This window comes from Aspergillus saccharolyticus (assembly GCF_003184585.1).
Source record: "Aspergillus saccharolyticus JOP 1030-1 unplaced genomic scaffold BP01scaffold_47, whole genome shotgun sequence".
NCBI classification, from domain to species: Eukaryota; Fungi; Ascomycota; class Eurotiomycetes; order Eurotiales; family Aspergillaceae; genus Aspergillus; species Aspergillus saccharolyticus.
Window position 1 is genome coordinate 196,712 of NW_020290657.1, and position 22,101 is coordinate 218,812.

Below are 22,101 nucleotides of genomic sequence, written 5' to 3' on the forward strand. Positions count from 1 at the left end.
TCCTCAGACCAGAGAAAATCCTCAGTCTTTTAGGGCTGGCAGGGACCTTCTTTTGCAGCGGGCGAAACGCCCAGGCACAGGAACCTGAACCACTGGACCAACCGAAAGAAACCACGGAGTGACAACAGAATGAGGTGGGGAGAAGAAAAAAGGGAAAAAAAACACAAGAAAAAAGAAAAGGAAAAAGGAAAATCGACCAGTCACTCCCAAGGGTTTCATCCTAGCGGCGAGATTCATTGGTACCTGAATCCGCTGTCTATCATTCATTGGGCCCATGGATCCAACAACTGGCGGGTTCCTGCAAGTAAAACCGAGGCTCTCCTGCACACCCAGAGTTCTTGTGCCTGGTGTTTATGGGGAAGCTTCTCTGCCCACAACCATCCATCCATCATTCATCTTATTCCTACTTGATATCACCTCTTGGAAGGATGGAAGGATGGAATCTGGAGACCAGCAGACTGTGAGATTCACAATCCTCACCGGCCGCACAGTCCAGGACTCCAGATCAGCCCAGCCAGCGGGGCTTCACGGCGCTAAATTAATTAGTGGTGGGCCTCAACGAACGCCTTTCTTCTGTCATTCTCGGTCTGTCTCTGTCCTTTTCTGTTGTCTACTCCACTTTCCCGAGTTTGTCTGTGTCTCTTTTGATTTGTGCGTCTGTGCAGGGCAACCCGATCAGACCCATCACCATGTGTTGTCCCTGACTGTCCCTGACTGTCCCTGAATTTTGCTCTTTGTGTACTCGATCTGCTCAGTCGGAAATTATCCCAACATCCGATAGAAAGAGGGAGAAAGTTATAAATGGGGGCCAGGGGCAGCAGCAGCAGCAGCTCATCTGAAGGTTATTTTTAACCCCAATAACTGACAGAAAGTTGAAGGGGTGATCGAGGGGAAATACTCTGTGCCTGAGAATGACAGTGACAGACAGACAGACAGACAGACAGACAGACAGACAGACAGACAGACAGACAGACAGTGGCAGTTGACATCCTGCCGCTTCCGCAAGGGAGGGAAACCCCCCAGCAGCAAATAATAGGCAGTAATGATTGTCCAGTGATCATCCATTAATCAATGGTCTGTTGCGGATCCTGTGTGATTTTTCCATCTTCTGCCTGCTTTCTTCATCCTCGTCTGACTCAATTCCCCTCCTCCCCCACCAGAAAAAAACTTTGCAACACCAAAGTCACAGTCCACAGACCGACAGACAGACCGACCGTCAAAACACAGGAAAGCAAGACAGTACAAGCGATAGCATTGACCACTCCTTATGGGGTGTGATTTCCACCCTCTCCCCCCACTTCACTAAACCCCAACCATCTCTAGCGCAGCACAACGCAGTGGGACACAGTGGGAATTTCCATCCACAAGAAAGAAGACCTCGCATGATGATCCAAGAGAACAGCCAGGCCCAGAACAAGAAAAATAGGGCTTTGTTCTCGTCTGTGACTGTTTCACATCCATGGCGCCAATGAGAGGATGATACGTTACTGAGAGAGAGAATCAGTTTAATTGTCGGTCTGTTTACAGAATATCTCACCGACACCGACCCTACTACTGAGTGACTGTACAACAACAGGTGTGTACTTACTTAGTTATTGGTTATGTGGTGTGGATTGGATTGAGTGATCTGGAGGGGGGTACCGTATTCTTTGGATGGATGAGCTACACCTCGCTATACTTACCTACTATACCTACAGTGCCTCAGTAGTACTTCTTCTCCACCAATCCATTCCCGAAAATTCCACCAGTGGGACCAACTAAACAGTCCAGGCGAAAATGAGCAGAAGCACAGAAGCATGCATGTACTGTATGCACCGCAACCAAAACCGTGTTTCCATCTTTTCCCCCGATGGATTTTTCACCCGGTCGGTCGACATCGCATGTACCGAGTACTTCGTACGTCCAGACACCGACCGTACTTTTCTTTCACAGAAAACACGGAGGGGTTGGTTTATCAGCGGGGTCAATGTCAAGTCAATCAATTCAATCACTCAATCAGCCAATACATGGGTTATTGCTCCCTCCCGACTCAATAACTGAGCCGAGAGTTTCAATTGCAACCTAAGTATATACAGTAGTCCTGCCAGTGACACTGGCTGGGTTAAAGCTCTTGGCTTGTAATCAGTCGGTACTCCGTAGAAGGTTACGCTTCTTGCAAGCACACAACTGAACAAAATAATGTTGGCCCATGGAACTCAAGGAAAGATTATGGAATCTGTCTGATTGCACTCGCACATCAGTCTCCTTATGTACCAAGCAAATGCAGCACGATCGTCCCCCATCGCCTCCCAACTTTTCCCATATGATTTAAAAACTATATGTGGGCAGCTACCGCAACCCATCCCACGAAACCCATCCCTACCTCTCCACAAGGGTCTACAGCATCACATCGTCTCCCATCCTCCGTTGTTGATGTCCGCCTCCAGCTTGCGGCAGATCGTCGTAGGCACCTGGTGTCCCAGCCACACGTCGCGCGCCAGCCGGTCGTAGCGAGTCTGGTTCAAAATCAATTGCCGGTTGCGCCGCAACCCCGGGTCCACCTCACCGTGGCGGTCCAGGTACGGTGCATGGTGCCACGAGCCGACGCGGTTGTGCAGGTAGATGATCATACACTTGCGGATGTTCAAGAACAGACCGATATACTTGCCACACCTAGATAGACCGGTTAATCAGGAACACAAAATTAAATAACGAGAAAAAAAAGAACATACTTAGGAACGTGTTGGTTGCATCCGCCCAAATTCTGGTTCTTGTCCATGCAACACACCGCCTGCGAGCAAAATATGTCCCCACAGAACAGGCAGATGCACGGGTCCATCAGCTCCTTCTTCGACTTCGGGCACCGCCGTCGGTTGGCCTCGTCGATCAGATTGTCAAAGTACTTGGGGAGGCCCACCAACTCGAAAATCCCCGGGTGCGGGAGGCCAGGCCACAGCGAATGACAGCCAAACGGCATGCCCGGCCGCGACACATTCCAGTGGTGGATCCAGCCCGCGATGACTGAGTCAAAGACACTGCCGCGGTTGTGGATGTCGTTGATGGTCCCAAAGATCTCGTCGAGCGAGGGCAGACGTAAGACCCGGGTCAACCGATCAAGCTCCGGCGCGTCGACATCGTGGCAGCTGGTAGGGGGGAACTCGACGCCGTGCTGCACATGAAGAAGAATCACCACCTTGCGGAGGAACGTCAATGCGTAGCTGGAGAGGAGCCGGCGCAGGGTCATCACCACCTCGGGCGGCGCAATGCTTCCATCCTCCACGTAGTTGTCCTCAGTCGGGAACGAGGTGACCTCATCGTGGTCGATGTTGTTCCTGAGCTCATTCACAATCGAGTTGAAGAAATGCCGAGTCAGCTCGAACTGGAGGCTCGACTCGTCCACCGCTGGCATGTACCCGGCATCGCCATGCTGCGCCACCTCTTCCTGCAGTCCAGCAGGCCAGAGGATGTAGGTGATGGCAACCTTGACAATCTCAGCCACATAACACATCTGGACCAGATGCCGGATCTCCATCGGCACGGTCGGTAGCAGGGAAACCGAACAGTCGGCCAAGAATACAAAGATATCCTTGGACAGGAGCGGCTCGATCTCGCGCCTCTCCCTCAATAGTGCTGTACCACTCAAGTAGGGATGTCCAATGAGCAGCTGGCAGATCTTCTGCCGGTGCATTTCATGCACCTCGTCCGCGCAGAGATTGTGGGGGTTATCGCCATTCTGCAAGGATCCAAGCGCCGCATACGAGAAGGCTGTCTCGGCGAGAACGCGGAGATGCGTCAGCGTCAATGGAGAAATCTTGTCCAATAGGGTCATTCCGGGGTTCGATTCAACACCTCGTTGAGCAATCTCCACGGCGGCAATGCTGAAACCAAAGCTCTGGAAAAGCGAATCGGTGTGCACCAAATCACCGCTATCCATAGTACCGGGAGCATGATTGAATGTAGACGGGATACGGTTGACGCGCAACGTCTGCTTCAGCCTCTGGTAGATCTGCAGCAGTTCATGTAGAGGGTTATCGATCGAGTTGAAGGTCGAGTGGGCCGGGCTCGAGTCCACAGTCTCCTCCGGAGGGAAGCGATCAGGCATAGGGATCCGGGCTAATGCCATGGAGTGGGGACTGGAGGGGAGGGAATGGGGTGCAGCGAGGGCGAGGGAGCCCAAGTGCGAAGTCAGCGGAGGCACCAACGTCTTGTCCAAGTACTCCACGAAATGTTCCTGGTACGCTAAGGTCTGCGGGTTGCTGTTGTTCTCTGTGAGCAACGCATAGTTGCGCGGTTGCGAGAAAATCGACTTGATCTCGAAATTAATGAACTCGTCGAACGAGACAGCAGTCCCCAAAGCTCCGGGATACGCCACCTCCTTGCCTCTCCAGATAATGGGAAGGAAGGCATTGCCAAGGGCCTTGCAAAGAGGGCAGACAAACTCCTTGCGCACTAATGACTCTGGGTGCGCACGGGCGACTTGTTGATGGTGACGACGGCCTGTGGCAGCGAGGTATTGCTCGAAGCACGAATAATGCATCATGTGACCGCATCCGGTAGTCACCGGGCCCGGATACGTGTAGTGGGCCTTGAAACCTTTGCTTAGTCCGACCTTCTCGCTGATGACCTCGCCGCCAGTCGAATCCAGCCGGCGGACAGTGGTGCGATTCTCACCAGCCACTCCAAAAGGACGAAGATGGTTGGCCGACTTATCCAGGCTCGTTGGTGTCCGAATTGCCTCTCGCACCCAGTCCGCGTCCGACACATCAGTTAGTCGCAGTATAGTGCTGTCCTGGACCAAAGCAAACGTGCCGTACAATCGCGAGTCATTTGTGGCCTCCTGGCAGAGCATGCAGGTGCCACTGGGATACTTCCACAACTGACTCTCGGTGGCAGTCTCGATTTCCGACTCGTTATCACTGGAGTCCTCTACACCCCAGTCGATTTCGGTTTGGTTATCGAGGAAATTCTTTGCTTGCTGCTGCATCTGTGCCATAAGTTGCGCCTTTCTTTCTGAGGCCTGCCTCTTCTTGGCTTCCTTCTCGAGATCCACAATGTCAACGGCGGGGGAGCGGGTTTCGAACCTGTCAAAGGGGAAGTTCAGCGAAAGTGTGGCGACGGCATAGGACTTAGGACGCTTTTGCCAGAAGTGCTTCAAGACATTACGGATCTTGGCGCCACAGGAGTCGAATTCACTCATCCTGGATATCTTCTCGAGAAGACCCACGATGGTCACTGGACCAGCCAGGGAGGTGTGTCGAAGCTTGGTCAATGCGTGGGAAATGAAGGATGCAGAGGAGCCCTCGGACATCTCACTCTCGTGGCTGTTGTCCTCAAGTGAGGCGACAAGAATCAGATGCAGGACCACCTGCAGGAAAGTCTCGATTCGGCCACTTTCAATCTGCGGGGTACGCTCCTTCCATGACACAACGTAGTCCAGGCAATGGTGCACAAGCTGCGCGAAGACCAGCGTGCGCGTGAAGCGATTAAGCCCAGAGAAAGCCCCCGAGGTGATGGGGCGCAGCTTGGGCTCAAATACCACATCGGCCAAGTTCTTGCCAGTTTGGTTGGCCATCCATTCTCTGTAGATATTCTCCGCGTCTTCCCGTTGGTTCTTCGAGTAATGGGCGCTGTACGGATCAACAAGGCCGATGTACTCCGGTTTCAACACAAAGGTGCCCGTATCATTCACCCCTTCTGGTGGACGGAACCTGGCGATCTCCTCCAGCACATCCTGGAACATATCTGAATCCAAAGGCTTGTCACTGAGGCGGGTGGACAAATCGGAGAAGGAGAGCGGCTTGAAGCAAAGGACATGCGCGATATCACGAATGATGCTCTCACGAGTGGCCGCTTCGCTGTCGTCAATGGCCGTGAGGGAAGTGCGGTCAGTTAGGAGGAGAATCAAGAGATGAACAAATTCTTCGGCCACATCGACGATCTGCTGGTCTTCATAGACAGAGCGGGGGACGTAATCCCGGTTCATCCAGTCGACCATGCCGAAACGGTCCGCGATAGATGCAAGAACCCGACTAGGATCGCAGGTTACCAAGGCAGTTTGAAGCAAGAAGATGTCGCGATAATACGCAAAGTCGCGGGATGAGACTCCGCGATATTGGGACATTTGATGTCGAAGGCTAAGTCCGTTGCGAACCCACATGCCCGCCTTCATCTGGGCCAGCCAGGCACAAACCCGGAGGGGATAATCGAACATCGACAGAAGCAAATCCTCGGGCGTCAGCTGTGGATCATGGATGTGCTGATCATTGGCAGCCTGCGCGGCGTCCACGAGAACATCGCGAATGACCTCGCCGCTCACATTACGAGCGCACTCCAGCAACCAGGAGGTCGTATAATGTAGGGCATGGTGAAAGCTCATCCAGCCACGTTCAACGACGAAGTCTACGACCCGGTAGCGTGGAACATGCACCTGATTGACCTCGAAATCGAAGGGAGGCAGGGTCTTGAACGACACAACATCCTTGATCTCGGCTTGACTGAATCGCTTAAGCTCTAATCCGTACGAGTGCACCACAGCAGATATAGTGGCTGTACGGATAGCGCGCAGCAGCTTGACACCGCCATCGACCTCAGGGTTACGGAAAGCCTCGCAGAACTGGCGACACAGCCGGTTGATTTCACGCATGAGAACAGACGCACTGATCCACGCATCGGTCTCGTACTCGACATGCTCTCCTACAGCACGCACGTTGGGGCATATACCTTGCGAGAGCTTGACCAGGTCCAGGAACTGAGCCAAGTACTGTTCTTCTGCACGCACCCGATTCTGGACATATTCTGATTGCAGGAGGTATCGCAAATCCAAGAAGAAATGATATAGACGCCGATTGGTCACGGAGCCAGCGTCGAATGCCAGAGTTGCGTTAGGATTGACTTCATGAGGCTCGCCGACTTGTCTGGTGGTAAGGAAAGTGTACAGGATGGCCATGACCTTGGTTAGGAAGTTCCCACGCAGCAGAATCTCTTCGGTGATAGACGGGGTGGTTAAAAGCTGCAAAGATAGATTGACAATAGAGTGATCCGGCTCTCTATCTGCAATCAGGTACAGCTGTGCAAGCGCTGTGTAGAGGGCCGAGAGGCGCAGGCCCATAATCCGCTTGAACTGGGGAACATTGACAACGGTGCCAATGTAAAGATCACGGAGCTCGGTACGCGTCTTTTTCCAGAGTCTGAGATCGAAGAGGATCATCCAATCGAGACGTGTACGCTGGCGCAGATCTTCGTAAACAGGCACGGTCTGTCCCTCTGCTGCAGCATGAGAGCGATACTGCCAATGAATGGGTGTTTTCGCAGGCGAAGGTCGAACCACGCCTGAGGGAGTCTTAGGAATGGGCACAAGGGAAGTTGGTGGTCGCTCGTGCTGGTCATTGGGGGCCTGCTCATGGGCAGTAGGCTGCGCATCCCCATGGTTCGAATCATTCTGCTCTGCTCCTTGCTCTTCTTGCCCCCGTCTCTCCTGCTGTAGTTGTGACTGTGCCGACTGCTGCTCCCGTTGTTGCCGTGCGCGCTGTTCACGCTGAGCGATTCCTACGATAGTCTGAGCGATTTGTAGAGCGTCATCCGCGTCACCCATGATCATGTCATTATCGTCGTCCAATTCACCACCTAGTCGATTCATTTCCAGCTCCATATCACCTTCGTCATCCTCTTCGTTGGTTTCGCCAGCAGCACGCAAGTACTCTTCGAATTCTTCCGCCTCTTCGTCGTCATTAACGGGCTCTTGCTCGTTGCCCGAGTTGACATCCTCGTCCTCGTCATCATCATCAGCGCCAGCTGCGGCTAGTACAACATTCACTTGAGGGGAGACGGTGAGCAGCACGGTGCGCCATGGGGAGCCCTCGTCCAGCTGGTGGTCATCAATTCCCTTCAAGCCAATGTCCGCATTGCAGGCACCGCTACCCCGCTTCCATGGCGTGAGCAATTCTTCGCAGATAACGTGGCGCAGGATCTCGTTATCGTCCCCAACACTGCATCCAGAGATATCCAGCAGCCACTCGACGATAGTCGCACACATCTGCTCACGGAACGTATCGCGGGCGGACCGAATCGTGACGGTGACTCTGATGTGCTCAATGACCCTTGACACATCCAACAAGCGGGGCAGATCCCGGGAGTACTTGACGACACTTCGCCCAATATCATTAGTCTCGTGGGCGCGATCGTATCCGAACCGATTCGTCTCCCGACAAGCTCGGGTGACCTGGGTGGCGACATCCTTGATGGTGTGCTTCTCATCGTTCCAGAGCGCGAGCGCGTACTCGGGCTCCTCCTCCACCTCGTCTCCGGCCCCATACCAGCCCGGGCGCAGGCGGGACGCTTCCTCATCCTTCCGAATCCCTTCTTCCGTCTTGGGCAGCCGCAGCTGTTCGGGCGAGCAGGAGATGACATCACAGAAATAGTCCAGGGCGCGGGAGATGGTGAGTCGGATGGCTTTCACCCAGTCCGGGGGCAGCTGTGACTGGGCTCTCTGCTTCCCCTTTCTCTTGTCTTCACTGTCGGTGTGGATCGCACAGAACAGCGGCAGGCGCCAGGCCTCCTCGTCCCCGCAGTCACAGCAGCCGCAGTTCCCCGACGACAGCGATATCTGGTATTGATGGCCGGTGTGGTCGGACGCGTCGAAGCAACGACTGCACAGCACGCAGGTATCGTCCATGGCGCAGGTGATGCAGCGGTAGGTAGCCTCGCCGGCCCTGAAAATATGGCCGCAGCGCTTGCCCCGCGCCGCCTCGGTATACTCCGCACCTTCCTCGGCCCCCTGGGCCTCTGCCAGCTTCCAGGCCTTGGTCGGCAACCCGTGGGGGAATAACTGTCGAAGATACTCGTCATTTTGAGCCGTCAGCGAGCGGAAAAGGATCTCGAGGAGCTCTTTCTCGGCTTCGGGGCCATAGCGGTTATTATAGTCGGAGGGAAGCCGTAGGAGGCGTTCGCTGAGAAACCTCTCACATTCTGTGAGCATCATTTATCGCTGTTGCACGTGGAGGGCGACACCATCCGGCTTCTCAAATAAAGAACAGAAGAGAACACAGGAGGTGGAGGGTGAGGTAAGTGAGAGCCCGAAAGTGGGCTTTTTTGCTCGTTGTTGTTGTTGTTGGTGGTGGTGGTGGCGGGGTTTATAAATCTTCGATTCGGCCTGCGTTTTCAGCTCAGTCGGGCGTTGATAAGAAAGTTCCGGGTACGATGGGAATAGCAAAGCGCACAGAATGGGGAGGAGGATGACGACTAGCCAACGGACCTGTTGAAGATGAAAATGAGAATTGATAGATTTTCTCCCGATGAGTCGAGTCACTTGGTTATTGTTGGGATAGGCAGGTGGAAGTGGTCAAGTGAGGGGAGTTGAGGTGACAGTGAAGACGGAGGTCCAGCTGTAGGAAGCGACATCGATGTCACAATTCGGTGGGGAAGACCGTTTGGCTCGCTCCGCTTGCCTTTTGGTCAGGGACAACGACCCCTTTATATTTCAATCCAGACGCTACTCCGCTATGATTTTCCACGGAGAGTGGAGGCTGCACAAAGAACAAAAGAAGAGTGAAAGAGGTCAATAATTGTGTCTGTGTTAATGAAAGGAAGGAGGAGCAAAGCATGTCATCTCTTGCTGCAATTGTACGGAATACTGTCTTACGGCTTGGCACTTCGTCTGCCCGGCGTCTACCGCCACCAACGCGAGAGGGCTCTCCTAGATTGAAACGCACCCCAATGGTACAGTTTATGGTTTCAAAAAAAAAAGAGAAAAGACTACCTCGTACAAGAACACCATGGATCATCGCAATTCCCCTTTCCCCTGATCTCGGTCAAATAACATGGGAATGGATATCTCTCTACCCTCCAGCACTTGGTCTATCCCACCACCACTTGCAGCACAAAACACTCGATAGGATCGTTATATTTACTCGTCATCCTCCTCGTCGGCCTTGTTGATGTAGCGGTGCTTGATGTCCTTCCATTGACGCTGTAGGGAGGGGAAGCCAGAGCTCGTCAGTAAGATTCTCCGACCCGGAAGGGCTCGGTATGGAAGAACATACGCCGCTGTTGAAAGAATCCCAGATGCGGTTGGAAGCGGTGTCGAAGGCCCTGTTCCGAGATCGTGATTAGCCCCGTGGGTTGGTCCTGCGAAGGTGGTTTCCGCCGGAGGGACGGAGTTGGGTCAGACGTACAGCTCGAAGGCGAAGGCACTGGTGAAGATGGCAGTCAGGTAGACAGCGTTGCGCTGGAACAGACTCCTATAGCATCAATTGTGATTAGCATCTCCAAGCGTAAACCTGACAGGACGGAGACATACCGGTAGAGAGTGGTAGTGAACTGGATCCGGACACGCCCTGCAGTTAGCCATTGTACCACCGGCACCAGGAGGAGCAGCCCCGGGGGGCAACGAGTGTCGCGAAATCAACTTACAGCGCCGGCCATTGTGCTGAATTTGTGGTGAAAATGGAGGTGGGAGGGTGCGAAGAAGCGAAACAGTGGACTTTGGGAGGGGAGCGTACAGCAGGAAGAATGAGGTTCACTCAAGTTCGGATAAGTGCAGTTTGGAGCCAGACGAAAAGCCGCAGCGGGAAACACCGGCGCCCTGATTGGCCAGTCGGATTGCGGCTTGGCCAGAGCCTCCCATCATCGGGAAATCCATCATCATCACCCGTCATCATCATCATCTTTCATTCCTTCTCTTCAAATCTTCGGCTTCACCTCTGACTTTAGCACGGGCGCTTGTGCTTTCAATCGTTCTGGAAATTACTGTCAGATACTATTTCGGGTGTATCCCTTATCATTCCACCTCCTGCCTCCATTGTCGCAACACAATTTGCGAACCTGCTCTCACGCACAGCCATCGACCTTGTGTTTTTCGCCGCCAATAAAACCACTAATAATGGCAACAAACAACACTGGGGGGGTGACCTCCTCCGGCATTGCCACGAATGAAGCCACCGGAGAACGCTACATTCCTTCCTCAACTCGCGCAGACGGCTCTAAGCGTCGGGAGATCCGCGTTCGCCCAGGCTACCGCCCTCCCGAGGATGTCGAGCTCTACAAGAACCGCGCGGCTGAAGCCTGGAAGAATCGCGGCAAGACTGGCGGAGGCGTGCCAGGCGCCGAAGGGCTCAAGTCTGCCGACGAGGCCGAGGCTACCAAATCCGGTTCCGCAGCCAGCAACAAGAACGCCAAACGTCGGGAGGCGCGCAAGAAGGCTAAAGCGACCCAAGAATCAGCGGGCGCAGCCAAGGACGTGAAGCAGATTGAGAACTGGCGAGCAGCTGCACCCAACGGTGAGGAAGCTAAGCCAACCGAGCAGGCGCTGGATCCCGAAGCGGAGAAAGAGAAGAAGGCCCGCAACCTGAAGAAGAAACTGAGGCAGGCCCGCGATCTGCGCGACAAGAAAAACCAGGGCGAGGCTCTGCTGCCGGAACAGCTTGAGAAGGTCATCAAAATCCAGGAACTCGTTCGCCAGCTCGATGCACTGGGTTTCGATGCCAGCGGGGATAAGAAAGACGCTTCCGCCGAAGAGAAGGCCACGGAGAGTGAGAAGGTCTGAGGTGCGCCTTGTGGCAATCTCTTTTTACCAGACCCATAGGACCCCAGAGCACTGGGCTACCTTTCACCGAGGACCACCACCGCGATACTTACCTCTAATTGAGGAATCCATACCAGTGATCTATGGCCGCCTGCCAAAAATGCAGATGTGGCGTTGAACTGCAGCTGAAGAAAACTTCGCTTGGCCCAAGCCCGCTCTTCCGACTCCTCGCCTGGGAGCGTGAGTACTGTATCTTATCAGACTATACTCAGGACTCGCCGGCTTGCAAGACAAGAATTCACGACTTTCTGGGACAGACTTTGCTGGTAAAGCCGATTACTTCCCATGTCGGTCCGGAGAAATCAGAAACTGTCCACTGTATCTTTACAAAATATACCTAAACCTTACCGTCTTTGTTCAGGTCATAATCCCAAATCGAACTTGCTGGTCTGTTTACCTACAGTCTATATACCTCCGCATGACTTGTGTGGATATTTCCACGATCAGATCGATTCTCTTACTAAGTAGGCGGTCACGTTCGGCATGGTAGGGGGCAGTGGACGACGATTGGGGGCATTAAAGTAGTTTGCGATCCGAGCTATGGATCTCGGCAAATCTCACCGGTGAGGTCACAATGCCGCCTTCTAGATCCCAACTCTGGTAGTCATAGCCTCTCCAAGGGGTCAAGCCCAAGTCAGCACTGAGTGTCTGGCCGACACCGTAGGTAGCGGCCAAATAACCCTGCCGGACACAGTCAAGGACACCATTACCGCTGGTTCCATACCATGAGCCAGCGAGTGTCAGCCGGTTCTGGAAGTCCTCCCGGACTGCTTGGGAGAGGTCGTTCATGCGTTCCAGATGGCCAACAGTATACTGAGGAATAGCATCTACATGGAGGTAGCTCTTCGCGTCGAGCGGCTCGACGGCAATCTTAAGATGACGTGCAATCACAGCACGGGCGAGCTTGCAGGCCTGATCATGATCCGGCAAATCTGACTTGGACATACCGTCCCACCAGTGCCCACCGAGCATCACGGTCAATTTGACGTTTTGGGCAGTGTCCTGACCTGCCGAAGTCTCGTTTCCGAAGATGACTCCGAGGGCCAGTTCGGGGTTTTGGTCGAATGGGACCGTTCGTGGAATTAGGTACCCGAAGCCTCTGGGTATGTCTAGTTTGTGTTCGGCCTTGTAATAAAGGTTCACCACCATGACCGTTACCGCATAGTTGTTTTCGTCGGCCCTCAGATGTTGTACTGACTGAGCAGGATAGAATCGGCTCCTGGCCGTCCGACTGGGAATCATATCTGCTATATGCTTCGGTTTGACGGTAGCGATCACTCGATTGTGAACTCGAACTTTCTGCTTTGATCCGAGGTCGAGCTACAACCGGGTCAGCTTGTCCAACTGGGAATAGCACCAACGTTTGAAACTAGCTCCCTTACCATAATGTCGAGAGTGGAAGGGTTTTGTAACATACAGCGTATGTTTGCCGAAGTGAGGATCTCGACCTTCTTGGATTCCAGCAACCGTTTGGTAATAGCGCGTGGGAGTTGTTCAAGGCCCTCCTTCAGAGAAAACACACTAGCACCATTTAGCAGCGCCTTCAGGGCTCTCCAGTAGTCAAGGTCTTTTCGAGGGCGCCCGGCTTGCAGGGCCAATAGATCATCCATCTTCCAATAACTACGTCGGTGCAGCATGTCGATTAGCATATTCTTCAGGACGGATTCTCCACCGCTCTCACGATTTCGGAGCGGACCCATCAGCGTTTGTGCACTCAGACGATTGATGTCACCTGCGAAAATGCCCCCCATGACCGCCGAGACCATGTTATCCGCCACTTGGCTGCCGAATCGACGCGAAATGAAGTCCGCAATCGACTCGTCTGGCTGCCCGGACTCGGGCGCCGGGTTGGTCAACTCGCCCCAGAGATTCTTGAGTATCCCATCAAACAGAGGTTCCGTAGCCACAGTCTTCCAGGCTTCGGAAATGTTGCCGTACCAGCTCGAGTCTGGGCGGGGCTGAGGAATGCGCACCAAGTGATCGGGATAGTAGATGTACCGATTGGTAGCGGCAGGAGAGGATTTCTTCGTCACAACCACATCGTTAAGCAAGTCAAGCTCTGACATCTGTACCAGATTAGATGTTTGAGCCGGGAATTAGACGGATTGCCGTCCTGCAGCATTTACCTACCATGTCAAGCAGAGGAAGACATGTCGGAAACCCAGCTCTTAAAGTCCGCGGACCGCGTTCGAGAACGAGCTTCCCTAATTCCCCGCCAGATTCTACCATCACCGTGTCGGATTGCATCCAGCCCCCGACGCGGTCTTTCGACTCGTACAGCGTGATCTTTTCGCAGTTGTGATCTTGTAATAATCGGTAGGCTGCTGTGAGGCCGGTAATGCCTCCGCCAATGACGGCGGCATCATACGGTCCGGTTGACAAGGAGCGGTACTCGTGGCGACTGCGCACCAGTGGCGCCCGCGCCACTCTACGTGCAGCGTGTAAAGTACATGCTAGTCGCATTTCAGCAAGGGAAAATGCGAAACTCAGAAAAGAGTGGTGGTGGAATTGGAAGAGCAGATGGCAATGGAATGTGGAGAGATTTGGGGGGGTGGTTTGCAGCGGGCAGTATTCTCGCAGAAATGGGCGGTGTGTCTCTCCAGGATAAGGCGGTAAGATTAGAGTCCGTCCCGGGTGGTATTCAGAGGTAGACAAACCCTGAGCTATTCGCCCATTGCCCAGTCAAAACGATAAGTCAATGTGAGATATTACATTATTCTGGGCGGGATCCCTCTTACTATCCAGTAAAAGTCAAGTGTGATACGTGGCTATCATGATAACAGGTTTCTATTATGTGTATATTGACTACAAGAGTCATATTGTCCTTTTGAAGCAAACGCCGTAGGAAAAAGCCATGATATCCCCATTCTATTTACAAACCAGCAAGATATTCTGTCATAAAAAGCAAAATCGAATTTCAACGCCTCGTCCCTCCATCGATCGTCCGTGAAGTGGGCGCAAAAAGTCTCGAATGAGGGGGCATGTGCAGTACAGCAGTCATCAAGGTACGCAAGTCAAATCAGATCATGTCACGATCTCTTGGCTCTGAGAACCGTCCGTAGTGCCCGGCTTGATGAGTTCCTCCGCCCCATCCTCATCCGTCACGAACTTCCTTTCGCTCACGTGGGGTTTCCCAGAATTCGGAGTCCAGACTTTGTCGGAGAAGGCACCCTTTTGGCCCTCAGCATGCTTATAGGGACAGCTTGGATTGAGACAAGGATTGAATTTGCATGCCGTTTGAAGGTGTGTGAATTTGCAGCCCTCAACGGTGCAGTCGGCGCCATTTCGGCACAACGGCATGGAAGGATGCTTGAAATGGCAGTGGGGGTTGGCGCAGTTGGGGAAGAACCTGCACATCTCCTCCGCCTGATGAGCAGACTTGACAGCTGGCGAAGGATGACGCCCTGTGCACTTGCGATTTTTGCATGCTGCTCCATACGAACAGTGATCCGAGACGTCGACCGGGCTGCCTTCGGGAGCGGCTGGCGATTGGTGAGCAAAAGGACAGTCCTTCCTGCTACAGCGAAGATTGAATCGGCAAACAGTATCGGTATTGCTCTCGTCCTGCTCGCCTTGGGGTTTCATGTCCATGTCGGTATCATTGTCTTGGTCGTTCGTGCGATTATTGCGCTGATGGCGGTGCTGCCGGTGACCATGCTGGCGTTCAACGCGGTCGAACAGTGACCGACCCTGTTGAGGGCCATTCTGCTGAAATGCGGGGTTGATTGCAGGAGAAACGAAGTTAGGCATGAATTGCGCCATCATGCGTGCCTGCTCTTCTAGAAGAGACATGAGCTGCATCTGATCGTTCGGGCTCATGTTCGTCATCGGACCCATATTCATCTGACGGCCGCCCTGCATCCTTCCTCCGCCATTCTGATTGTACCGTCCCTTTCCATTATTCTGCCCATGAGCGTTGATCCGCCCACCACCAGGCCCACGAACACGATGAAGCGCCGAGTCGCCGCGGTCGCCACGATCCATAGCTCTGTTTATTTGGTTGAGCATCCGACCCCTTCCAGCAGGGCGCCCATTGCGCATTGCCTTCGGGCCCGTTGGTCTACAATATCCTAGTTAGCCGGGTTTCTTCGGTGGAGATTGATAGCGAGACTTACATCGAGTCACCTGCCGATGCCGTATCATCACCCATCGCCATGTCTGCATCTTGTGCGCCGTTTTCAGGACCGGTCGGCTGAGGGATGGCGTTCTCTTGATCTGCGAACGAAGGAATTGCTTGCGCCGAAGTCGGGTCGTTCAACGTCGGGGCGCCGCCACCGTTGATCTGTTGGTTGAGGATTTCGACCTGTTCGAACAACCACCTCGAGAATTCCAGAGCTTGAGTATCACCTTCGCCAAGGCCAAGGAGATCGTTGGAGAGATCGTTGGCGATCTGCTCCTGGGTCTTGCCGTTGACCAACATGAGGATCACATAATCTATCAAGGCCGAATCATCGCCGTCGGAACTCCACCCCATTTCGACCAATTTCGGGGGAATAACATTTGCCAAAGCTTCCGCTAGCGGAGTGCCTGCTATAACCATCGTCGTCATGGTGAAATGCGCAAGAACAGCGAGTCGGGTCTCTGTGGCAAGAAGGGAGGGAGAAAAGAGAGGCTTAATAAGTCAGTCGTAGAGACGGTAGTGCTGGGTTGACAGGGCGCGCCTGACCACACTGATGCGTTTGAAAAAAAGACTAGCTAGGTAGGTACTGTTTGATAGGAAGTGCGAGGTTAGATTTGAGGTGCGAGAAAGATAAAAATAGAGGGACGATAGGTCACGCTGGGTTTTTGGGATGGTGATTGACCGCAGGAACTTTCGTTGCGGGCTGATGATGAAAGACGCCGCCGAGATCACTTCCCCTGCCAGCCACAGTGTAGTCACGTGAGATGTGGCGCTGCAAGTTTCCAGCCGCGCCAACTGGCGAGTGGCTGCGGGCGTCTCCCCTTCTTTTTAGGCAGGAGGAAAAGATGGAGGGAGGGGAAGTCACACCCCATAACTAGTGTGTAGTAACTACACAGTCACTAATCTAACTATACATACCTAATCTATACTCCGTAGAATATACTCCGTCCGTAGACTGACTTCTTCTTGGTAATTATTTTCCTCTGTTCAACCATCCTCTCTCTACCCACTGCAGGTCCGCCTACAGACCTTCTCATATCATATTGATCCTATTGATCTTCAATAATCCGGAAGAAAAGGAATACTGCTGATCTGTTCAGGCAGCAACTTGGCCTCTGGACGTCACACCATGCTGACATCTGTGCACATACTGTCCAGTGCTTTTGGCCATCTTGGAATTGAGTCTCAAATTTCTCCACTATGAATACCATCAAAAACATGATGATTGAAGATGCCTCGGCCATGACTATGGGGCCGCGGGTCTCTCGGCTTCAACACGCGGGGTTCGCAAACATTTCTCAAAGAGGAAACGCGCGAAGACTTTCACATACTAGTGATCGAACATCTCAGATCCAATGTCGGAGCCTTGAAAAGTACAGTACATGTACCTTTGTCATGCAGACGCCGGGCAGTGATTTTCATTCACAAGAACGCCCTGACTCCCCCTCACCTAGTCCTCATGGCAATCATTCATTTATATTCCCCAGGTGTCACTGCCAACCCATGCCAGTCCCTGATCTCATTCTAGCAAGGTTGAAGCCATCAACATCACTGCAACGCAGCAATAATCATGATTGAGGATACCCTGACCCACATGACTCCAGGGAAGGCAGCTGTATGTCTTCTGGGCGTTCTTTTCATCGCAGGCCTGCTTCGCAAAATTCAGGTATCTCTTGAGATTTCTCGACTCGGCTGCAGGGCCCCTCGTGTGCGGCACAGGCTGCCATATGGTACGTCACTGTATTGCAGCACCACCTTGGCAGAAAGACGCTGACGGGCCTGAACAACAGCGTTTGACCACATCTATAGGGCCAGCGCTGCCAGTGCAAAGCATCAGGACCTGTCGTTTTGGCACGACATCGTCAAATATGCCAAAGGCGCCTCAAGGGTGGAGTTTCCTCAAACCGCGGAGATCGACTCCGGAATCTCCAACCGAGTCATCTTCACATTCGATCCTGAGAACATCAAGGCCCTGCTCACCGGCCAATTCGCCGACTATGGTAAGGGAGAACACTTTCATCGGGATTGGAAGGAGTTCCTAGGAGACAGTATTTTCGCGACCGACGGTGAGCTGTGGTCTCGCTCCAGGCATCTAATCCGCCCCATGTTCGTTCGCGAACGCATCGTGGACACCGAACTCTTTGAGAAACATATCCAGAAATTAATCCCTCTTCTGGCGGGAGGGCCTTCCTTCAGGGAGAGCAAGGTCGTTGATGTCACCCCACTGTGCTTTCGGTACACTCTGGACGCTGCGACAGATTACCTTCTAGGTCAAGGAACAAACAGTCTTCATAACCCGACTGCCATCTTCGCTGAAGCTTTCCGCTACGTACAGCATTGCCAGACAACTATCTTTCGAATGGGGTATGGTCCCCTGCTGGTCAAGACTGAACAGAAGCAATGACTAACCTTTTCCCTCAAAATCGTAGCCCCTTCAACTTCCTCGTTCCCCGCAAGGAGTTCCGCAGGAATCTTCGCATCATGGACGAGTTCCTGCAGCCGTACATCGAAAGAGTTCTCTCTCTATCACCTGAAGAGCTGGACCAGAAGGTCTCCAGCAAGGACACCTTCCTCGACGCTCTGGCTCGCTTCACCCGCGATTCTCAGGTCCTCCGCGATCAACTAGTTGCCATCCTCCTCGCCGGCCGCGACACCACAGCCGCAACTCTCTCCTTCTGTCTGTTTGAGCTCGCACGTCACCCTGAGGTCGTCTCCAGCCTCCGCGCAGAGATCGACGCGCAACTGGGGCTCGGTCCCGCCAACCGCAAACCTACCTACCTCGACCTCAAGGAGATGAAGTACCTTAATGCGGTGCTCAACGAGACCATGCGCCTGTACCCCGTGGTACCCTTCAACGTCCGCTCCTCCCTGAAGAACACTTCCTTGCCGCGCGGCGGCGGACCCGACGGACTCTCCCCCGTGGGCATCCGCGCCAACACCCGAGTCGTCTACTCCACCATCCTCATGCAGCGGGCCCCCGAGAACTACCCGCCACCGGGGAGTCCCGGGTACTGCGACCCTGGAAAATGGATTCCCGAGCGGTGGCTGTCGGGCTGGCAGCCCAAACCCTGGCACTTCATCCCCTTCAACGGCGGGCCGCGCATCTGCCTCGGACAGCAGTTCGCCACCATCGAGATGGGCTACACGGTTGTGCGCATCTTACAGGCCTACCGCGCCATCCAGGCCTTGCCCGCGCGCGGACAGGACGAGGTCGTGGACCCGCCCTTGAAGTTCGATGTAACGCTGACGCCGGCGGCGGAGTTGAATTGTGTTTTTGAGCGGCACGGTGAGAGGGATGCTGTCTCCAAGGAGGAATAGTCGCGACAGTAGTGCCAGGATCAGCAGCCTGCTTATAATTTATGCGGCTGGCACAAAGACACCATGTCGTGGGTGCAAGGTTATCATGGGATGACAAAACTCGCGGGACCAAGGGGATGAGTATCACTATGCTGCACTACGAGCAACATAGCTTCACTGTCCTTGCCTACAATAGTTAGTGATAATTTGGCAAGTTTCTTTCTGTGCATAACAGCTCGATTCTACCTCACTTCTCAAATCTAGTCTCGAACTCTGCCGCAAGGAAGTATTCATGAGACCCGACCCAATCCATTCCAGTCTCACAAACTCGCCAACTCAGCCTTCCTTCCCTTCCTCACCTTCCTCAACTTCTGTAGAATCTCCACCCTCCGTAACTCCAGGTACAAATCCTCCTCCTCCGCATCCTCCAGATCAGCGGTAGCAGAACTCTCCGCTGCGGCAGCTTCAAAACTCGCGACCAAACGAGCATGCCCATCCGCCCCGTTCAAGCCAGAGACGATCTCGGAGCTCGCCGGCCCCCTTTTCGCACCCGCAGAGGGCATGCTACCACGATGCCGAACCGCGCCAGGCTTATCGTTGTCGTTATCGCCCACCCACCCGCGACTCATCGCCACCGCCTTCTCCCACAGCGCAAACGCCCGCGCACTCTCCTCGCGCACTTCCGCTCGCGGCTCAAACACCGTGCCGCCGCTGTCCGCTCCATAGTTCAGGGCGCGCAGCTCGGAGAAGTTGCGCCACACGCCCGCGGCCAGGCCGGCGGCGATGGCGGCACCGAGCGCGGTGGTCTCGCGCATTTTGGGTCGATAGACGGGGATGGAGATGAGGTCTGCTTGGATCTGTGGATATGGTTGGTCAGTTAGCTGCGGTGATTAGGGCTTTTCTAGGAGGTACTGGAGCTGGGACTGGAACTGGGACTGGGACTGGGACTGGGACTCAGCGGGCTCTGGCAATCAAACCTGCATGGCTAGATCCGAGTTACTCATTCCTCCGTCCACGGCTAGTTCAGCCAGGGTATGGCCGCTGTCCTTTTCCATGGCGTCGAGGATGGCTTTGGTCTGGAAGCAGGTGGCTTCGAGGATGGCGCGGGCGAGATGGCCTTTCTGGATGTATTGGGTGATTCCAACTGAGTTTGCGGATAGGATGTTAGCGATGGAGATACTATATGTGTTGGAGACGGGGAATGGTTGGGCATCTTACAGATTGTGCCCTTTGCATCGTCGATCCAGTATGGAGCGAAGAGGCCGCTGAATGCGGTGACGAAGACACAGCCGCCGTTGTCGCTGACGGTCGACGCTAGGTCGTTGACTTCCTGCGGGTCCTTGAAGAACTCGAGGTTGTTCTGGAGGAACTTGATGCCTGAGCCGGCGACGGCAATGCTCCCTTCCAGGGCATACACGGGCTGCTTCCCGTCGAAGTGATACGCCACGGTCGCCAGTAACCCGTGCGAGGAGATGACCGGAGTGTCGCCCACGTTGTATAGGAGAAAGCACCCCGTGCCGTACGTGTTCTTGGCCATTCCAGGCGAGAATCCCTTCTGGCCGACCAAAGCGGCCGATTGATCTCCCAGACAGCCCATGATAGGCGTGCCGGCGAGGGCGCCGCGGGCGAGCGAGCCGTAGGCGGTAGCGTCCGACGAAGGGACTATCCTGGGCAGATGGACGCGGCCTTTAATGCCGAAGAAGTCCAGCAGGTAGTCGTCGTACTTGAGGGTCTTCAGGTTCATGAACATGGTTCGGGAGGCGTTGGTGGGATCTGATACGAAGACCTTCGCCTGAGGGCCGCCATTGAGCTGGTACACAAGCCATGCATCGACGGTACCGAAAGCCAGCGTGCCCCGTTCGTAGGCCTCTCTCACTTTGGGGCAATGCGCAAGCATCCAGAGCAGCTTCGACGCGGATGAATAGGTGGACAGCGGAAGGCCGCAGATCGACTGCAATTGCGATGCTCCTGGCTGTTGTTTGAGTCGCATCACGATGTCTTGGGACCTAGTGTCGGTCCAGACAATCGCACGGTGGAGGGGTGCGCCGGTTTCATGGTCCCATACGATGGTGGTCTCGCGCTGGTTAGTGATGCCAACTGCTTTGACGTCTGTGCGGGAGAACCATTGGGCCTCGAGTTTTGCAATGGCTTCGTCAATGCATGTTTCTACGGACGAGACTATCTCGAGGGGGTCGTGTTCATGCCATCTGATACTGTGTCAGTGATAGGCAGTCTTGCATGGATGCACTCGCCTTACCCTGGGTTGGGAAAGATCTGTGTAAGTTCGACTTGGTGAGATGCTACTATCTCGCCGGCCTGGTTGAATATGAGGAATCGAGTGCTGGTGGTGCCTTGGTCGATAGCGCCGACAAAAACATCCGGTCCGTCCATTCTGCTGGGAGTGATTTGAATGATAACCTCCTTGCGCAAGTCATGAGTTGTGAACAAATGGCTTCAGCAGTCACGGGAAACACCATGATCTCTCTGTGTTATACGAATAAGGCCGCATGGGGGCCATACCCCCTCGACTGCAATGTACCATGCTTGTACAACCCAGCCAGCCGCTTGAACGTTCCATAATTAGCGACCCCTGGCGCAGTCAGCCTTCATTAGAGTCCGATTATCCATACACTTTGTGTTCTGCTCCACTGCAAGGTTTCGGTTTGGCGTAGGTTTTCAGGCAGCTATCAAGAGATCACACTCCGCAGAGAGCCTGACGCTAGCACGCCATGGCTCCAGCAGAGATTGGTGTCAGCTGTGCAAATGCCTCATTGGGGTTGATCTCGATGCTCACTTGGCTTGAGAGACTTGAAGGTCTCGAGTGAATTGTTGGAGTAACGAAGTGTGATGGAGGGGAGGTAAAAGTAGAGGACGAGGAAGAGGAAGAGGAAGAGAGGGAGAAGAAAGTCGGTCCGCCGGCTCAGAAAGAGTTGGCCGTTCCGCCACTTCGACCTCAAGCATGATTCTCACCACCCCTTTTCCATGAATGCCTTCTAGGGAATCTCATCGCAGAAAAAGTGCTTTGGTTGGCAGAAAACTATTGTAAAGACATCATCGGAGCAGTGAAAAGGTGGGTTACCGATTGTGGACGTTCTTCCAAGTCTAACGTTGAGAACAGTGCCATTCT

The 22,101-nt window shown here is 53.9% G+C and overlaps 7 protein-coding genes across 7 annotated transcripts; 2 read left to right on the top strand and 5 right to left on the bottom strand.

The window, feature by feature from the left end:
* Window positions 1–777: 777 nt before the first annotated feature.
* Window positions 778–1,183, bottom strand: BP01DRAFT_169402 (uncharacterized protein). The gene has a single exon (XM_025570762.1). It carries the CDS (start codon window positions 1,063–1,065, stop codon window positions 832–834), a length of 234 nt encoding a protein of 77 aa, XP_025427446.1. The 5' UTR covers window positions 1,066–1,183; the 3' UTR covers window positions 778–831.
* Window positions 1,184–2,210: 1,027 nt separating this feature from the next.
* BP01DRAFT_169412 (putative ubiquitin-protein ligase E3 component (UBR1)) lies at window positions 2,211–9,168 on the bottom strand. The gene is made up of 2 exons (XM_025570763.1): window positions 2,712–9,168; window positions 2,211–2,652 (listed from the first exon to the last, which is right to left on the bottom strand). The coding sequence occupies exons 1-2, from the start codon at window positions 8,954–8,956 to the stop codon at window positions 2,385–2,387; spliced, it is 6,513 nt and encodes a 2,170-aa protein (XP_025427447.1). The 5' UTR covers window positions 8,957–9,168; the 3' UTR covers window positions 2,211–2,384.
* A 436-nt stretch (window positions 9,169–9,604) lies between these two features.
* Window positions 9,605–10,398, bottom strand: BP01DRAFT_395125 (cytochrome b-c1 complex subunit 9; the record flags this gene model as incomplete). Its single annotated transcript, XM_025578376.1, has 5 exons — window positions 9,605–9,943; window positions 10,017–10,065; window positions 10,149–10,214; window positions 10,274–10,293; window positions 10,387–10,398. 5 exons carry the CDS (start codon window positions 10,396–10,398, stop codon window positions 9,881–9,883), a joined length of 210 nt encoding a protein of 69 aa, XP_025427448.1. The 3' UTR covers window positions 9,605–9,880.
* Window positions 10,399–10,593: 195 nt separating this feature from the next.
* On the top strand, window positions 10,594–11,795 carry BP01DRAFT_169480 (putative RNA binding protein Pym). The gene has a single exon (XM_025570764.1). It carries the CDS (start codon window positions 10,856–10,858, stop codon window positions 11,516–11,518), a length of 663 nt encoding a protein of 220 aa, XP_025427449.1. The 5' UTR covers window positions 10,594–10,855; the 3' UTR covers window positions 11,519–11,795.
* Window positions 11,796–12,073: 278 nt separating this feature from the next.
* BP01DRAFT_369092 (mRNA-binding protein NAB2) lies at window positions 12,074–16,106 on the bottom strand (the record flags this gene model as incomplete). The annotated part of the gene is made up of 6 exons (XM_025576534.1): window positions 12,074–12,877; window positions 12,940–13,623; window positions 13,688–13,985; window positions 14,270–14,325; window positions 14,591–15,617; window positions 15,673–16,106. The coding sequence occupies 6 exons, from the start codon at window positions 16,104–16,106 to the stop codon at window positions 12,074–12,076; spliced, it is 3,303 nt and encodes a 1,100-aa protein (XP_025427450.1).
* A 1,141-nt stretch (window positions 16,107–17,247) lies between these two features.
* On the top strand, window positions 17,248–19,145 carry BP01DRAFT_407189 (cytochrome P450; the record flags this gene model as incomplete). The annotated part of the gene is made up of 3 exons (XM_025578789.1): window positions 17,248–17,407; window positions 17,468–18,041; window positions 18,107–19,145. The coding sequence occupies 3 exons, from the start codon at window positions 17,248–17,250 to the stop codon at window positions 18,993–18,995; spliced, it is 1,623 nt and encodes a 540-aa protein (XP_025427451.1). The 3' UTR covers window positions 18,996–19,145.
* BP01DRAFT_169679 (glycerol kinase) lies at window positions 19,145–21,513 on the bottom strand. The gene is made up of 4 exons (XM_025570765.1): window positions 21,232–21,513; window positions 20,193–21,181; window positions 19,952–20,118; window positions 19,145–19,831 (listed from the first exon to the last, which is right to left on the bottom strand). The coding sequence occupies exons 1-4, from the start codon at window positions 21,363–21,365 to the stop codon at window positions 19,295–19,297; spliced, it is 1,827 nt and encodes a 608-aa protein (XP_025427452.1). The 5' UTR covers window positions 21,366–21,513; the 3' UTR covers window positions 19,145–19,294.
* Window positions 21,514–22,101: the final 588 nt, after the last annotated feature.

Coding starts and splice junctions, on each gene's coding strand:
- BP01DRAFT_169402 (XM_025570762.1), bottom strand. CDS start 1,065: ATGGATGATCACTGGACAATCATTACTGCCTATTATTTGCTGCTGGGG.
- BP01DRAFT_169480 (XM_025570764.1), top strand. CDS start 10,856: ATGGCAACAAACAACACTGGGGGGGTGACCTCCTCCGGCATTGCCACG.
- BP01DRAFT_169412 (XM_025570763.1), bottom strand. CDS start 8,956: ATGATGCTCACAGAATGTGAGAGGTTTCTCAGCGAACGCCTCCTACGG. Junction 2,653..2,711: donor TGCAACCAACACGTTCCTAA/GTATGTTCTTTT, acceptor CGGTCTATCTAG/GTGTGGCAAGTATATCGGTC.
- BP01DRAFT_169679 (XM_025570765.1), bottom strand. CDS start 21,365: ATGGACGGACCGGATGTTTTTGTCGGCGCTATCGACCAAGGCACCACC. Junction 21,182..21,231: donor CAGATCTTTCCCAACCCAGG/GTAAGGCGAGTG, acceptor ACACAGTATCAG/ATGGCATGAACACGACCCCC. Junction 19,832..19,951: donor ACTCGGATCTAGCCATGCAG/GTTTGATTGCCA, acceptor CCATATCCACAG/ATCCAAGCAGACCTCATCTC.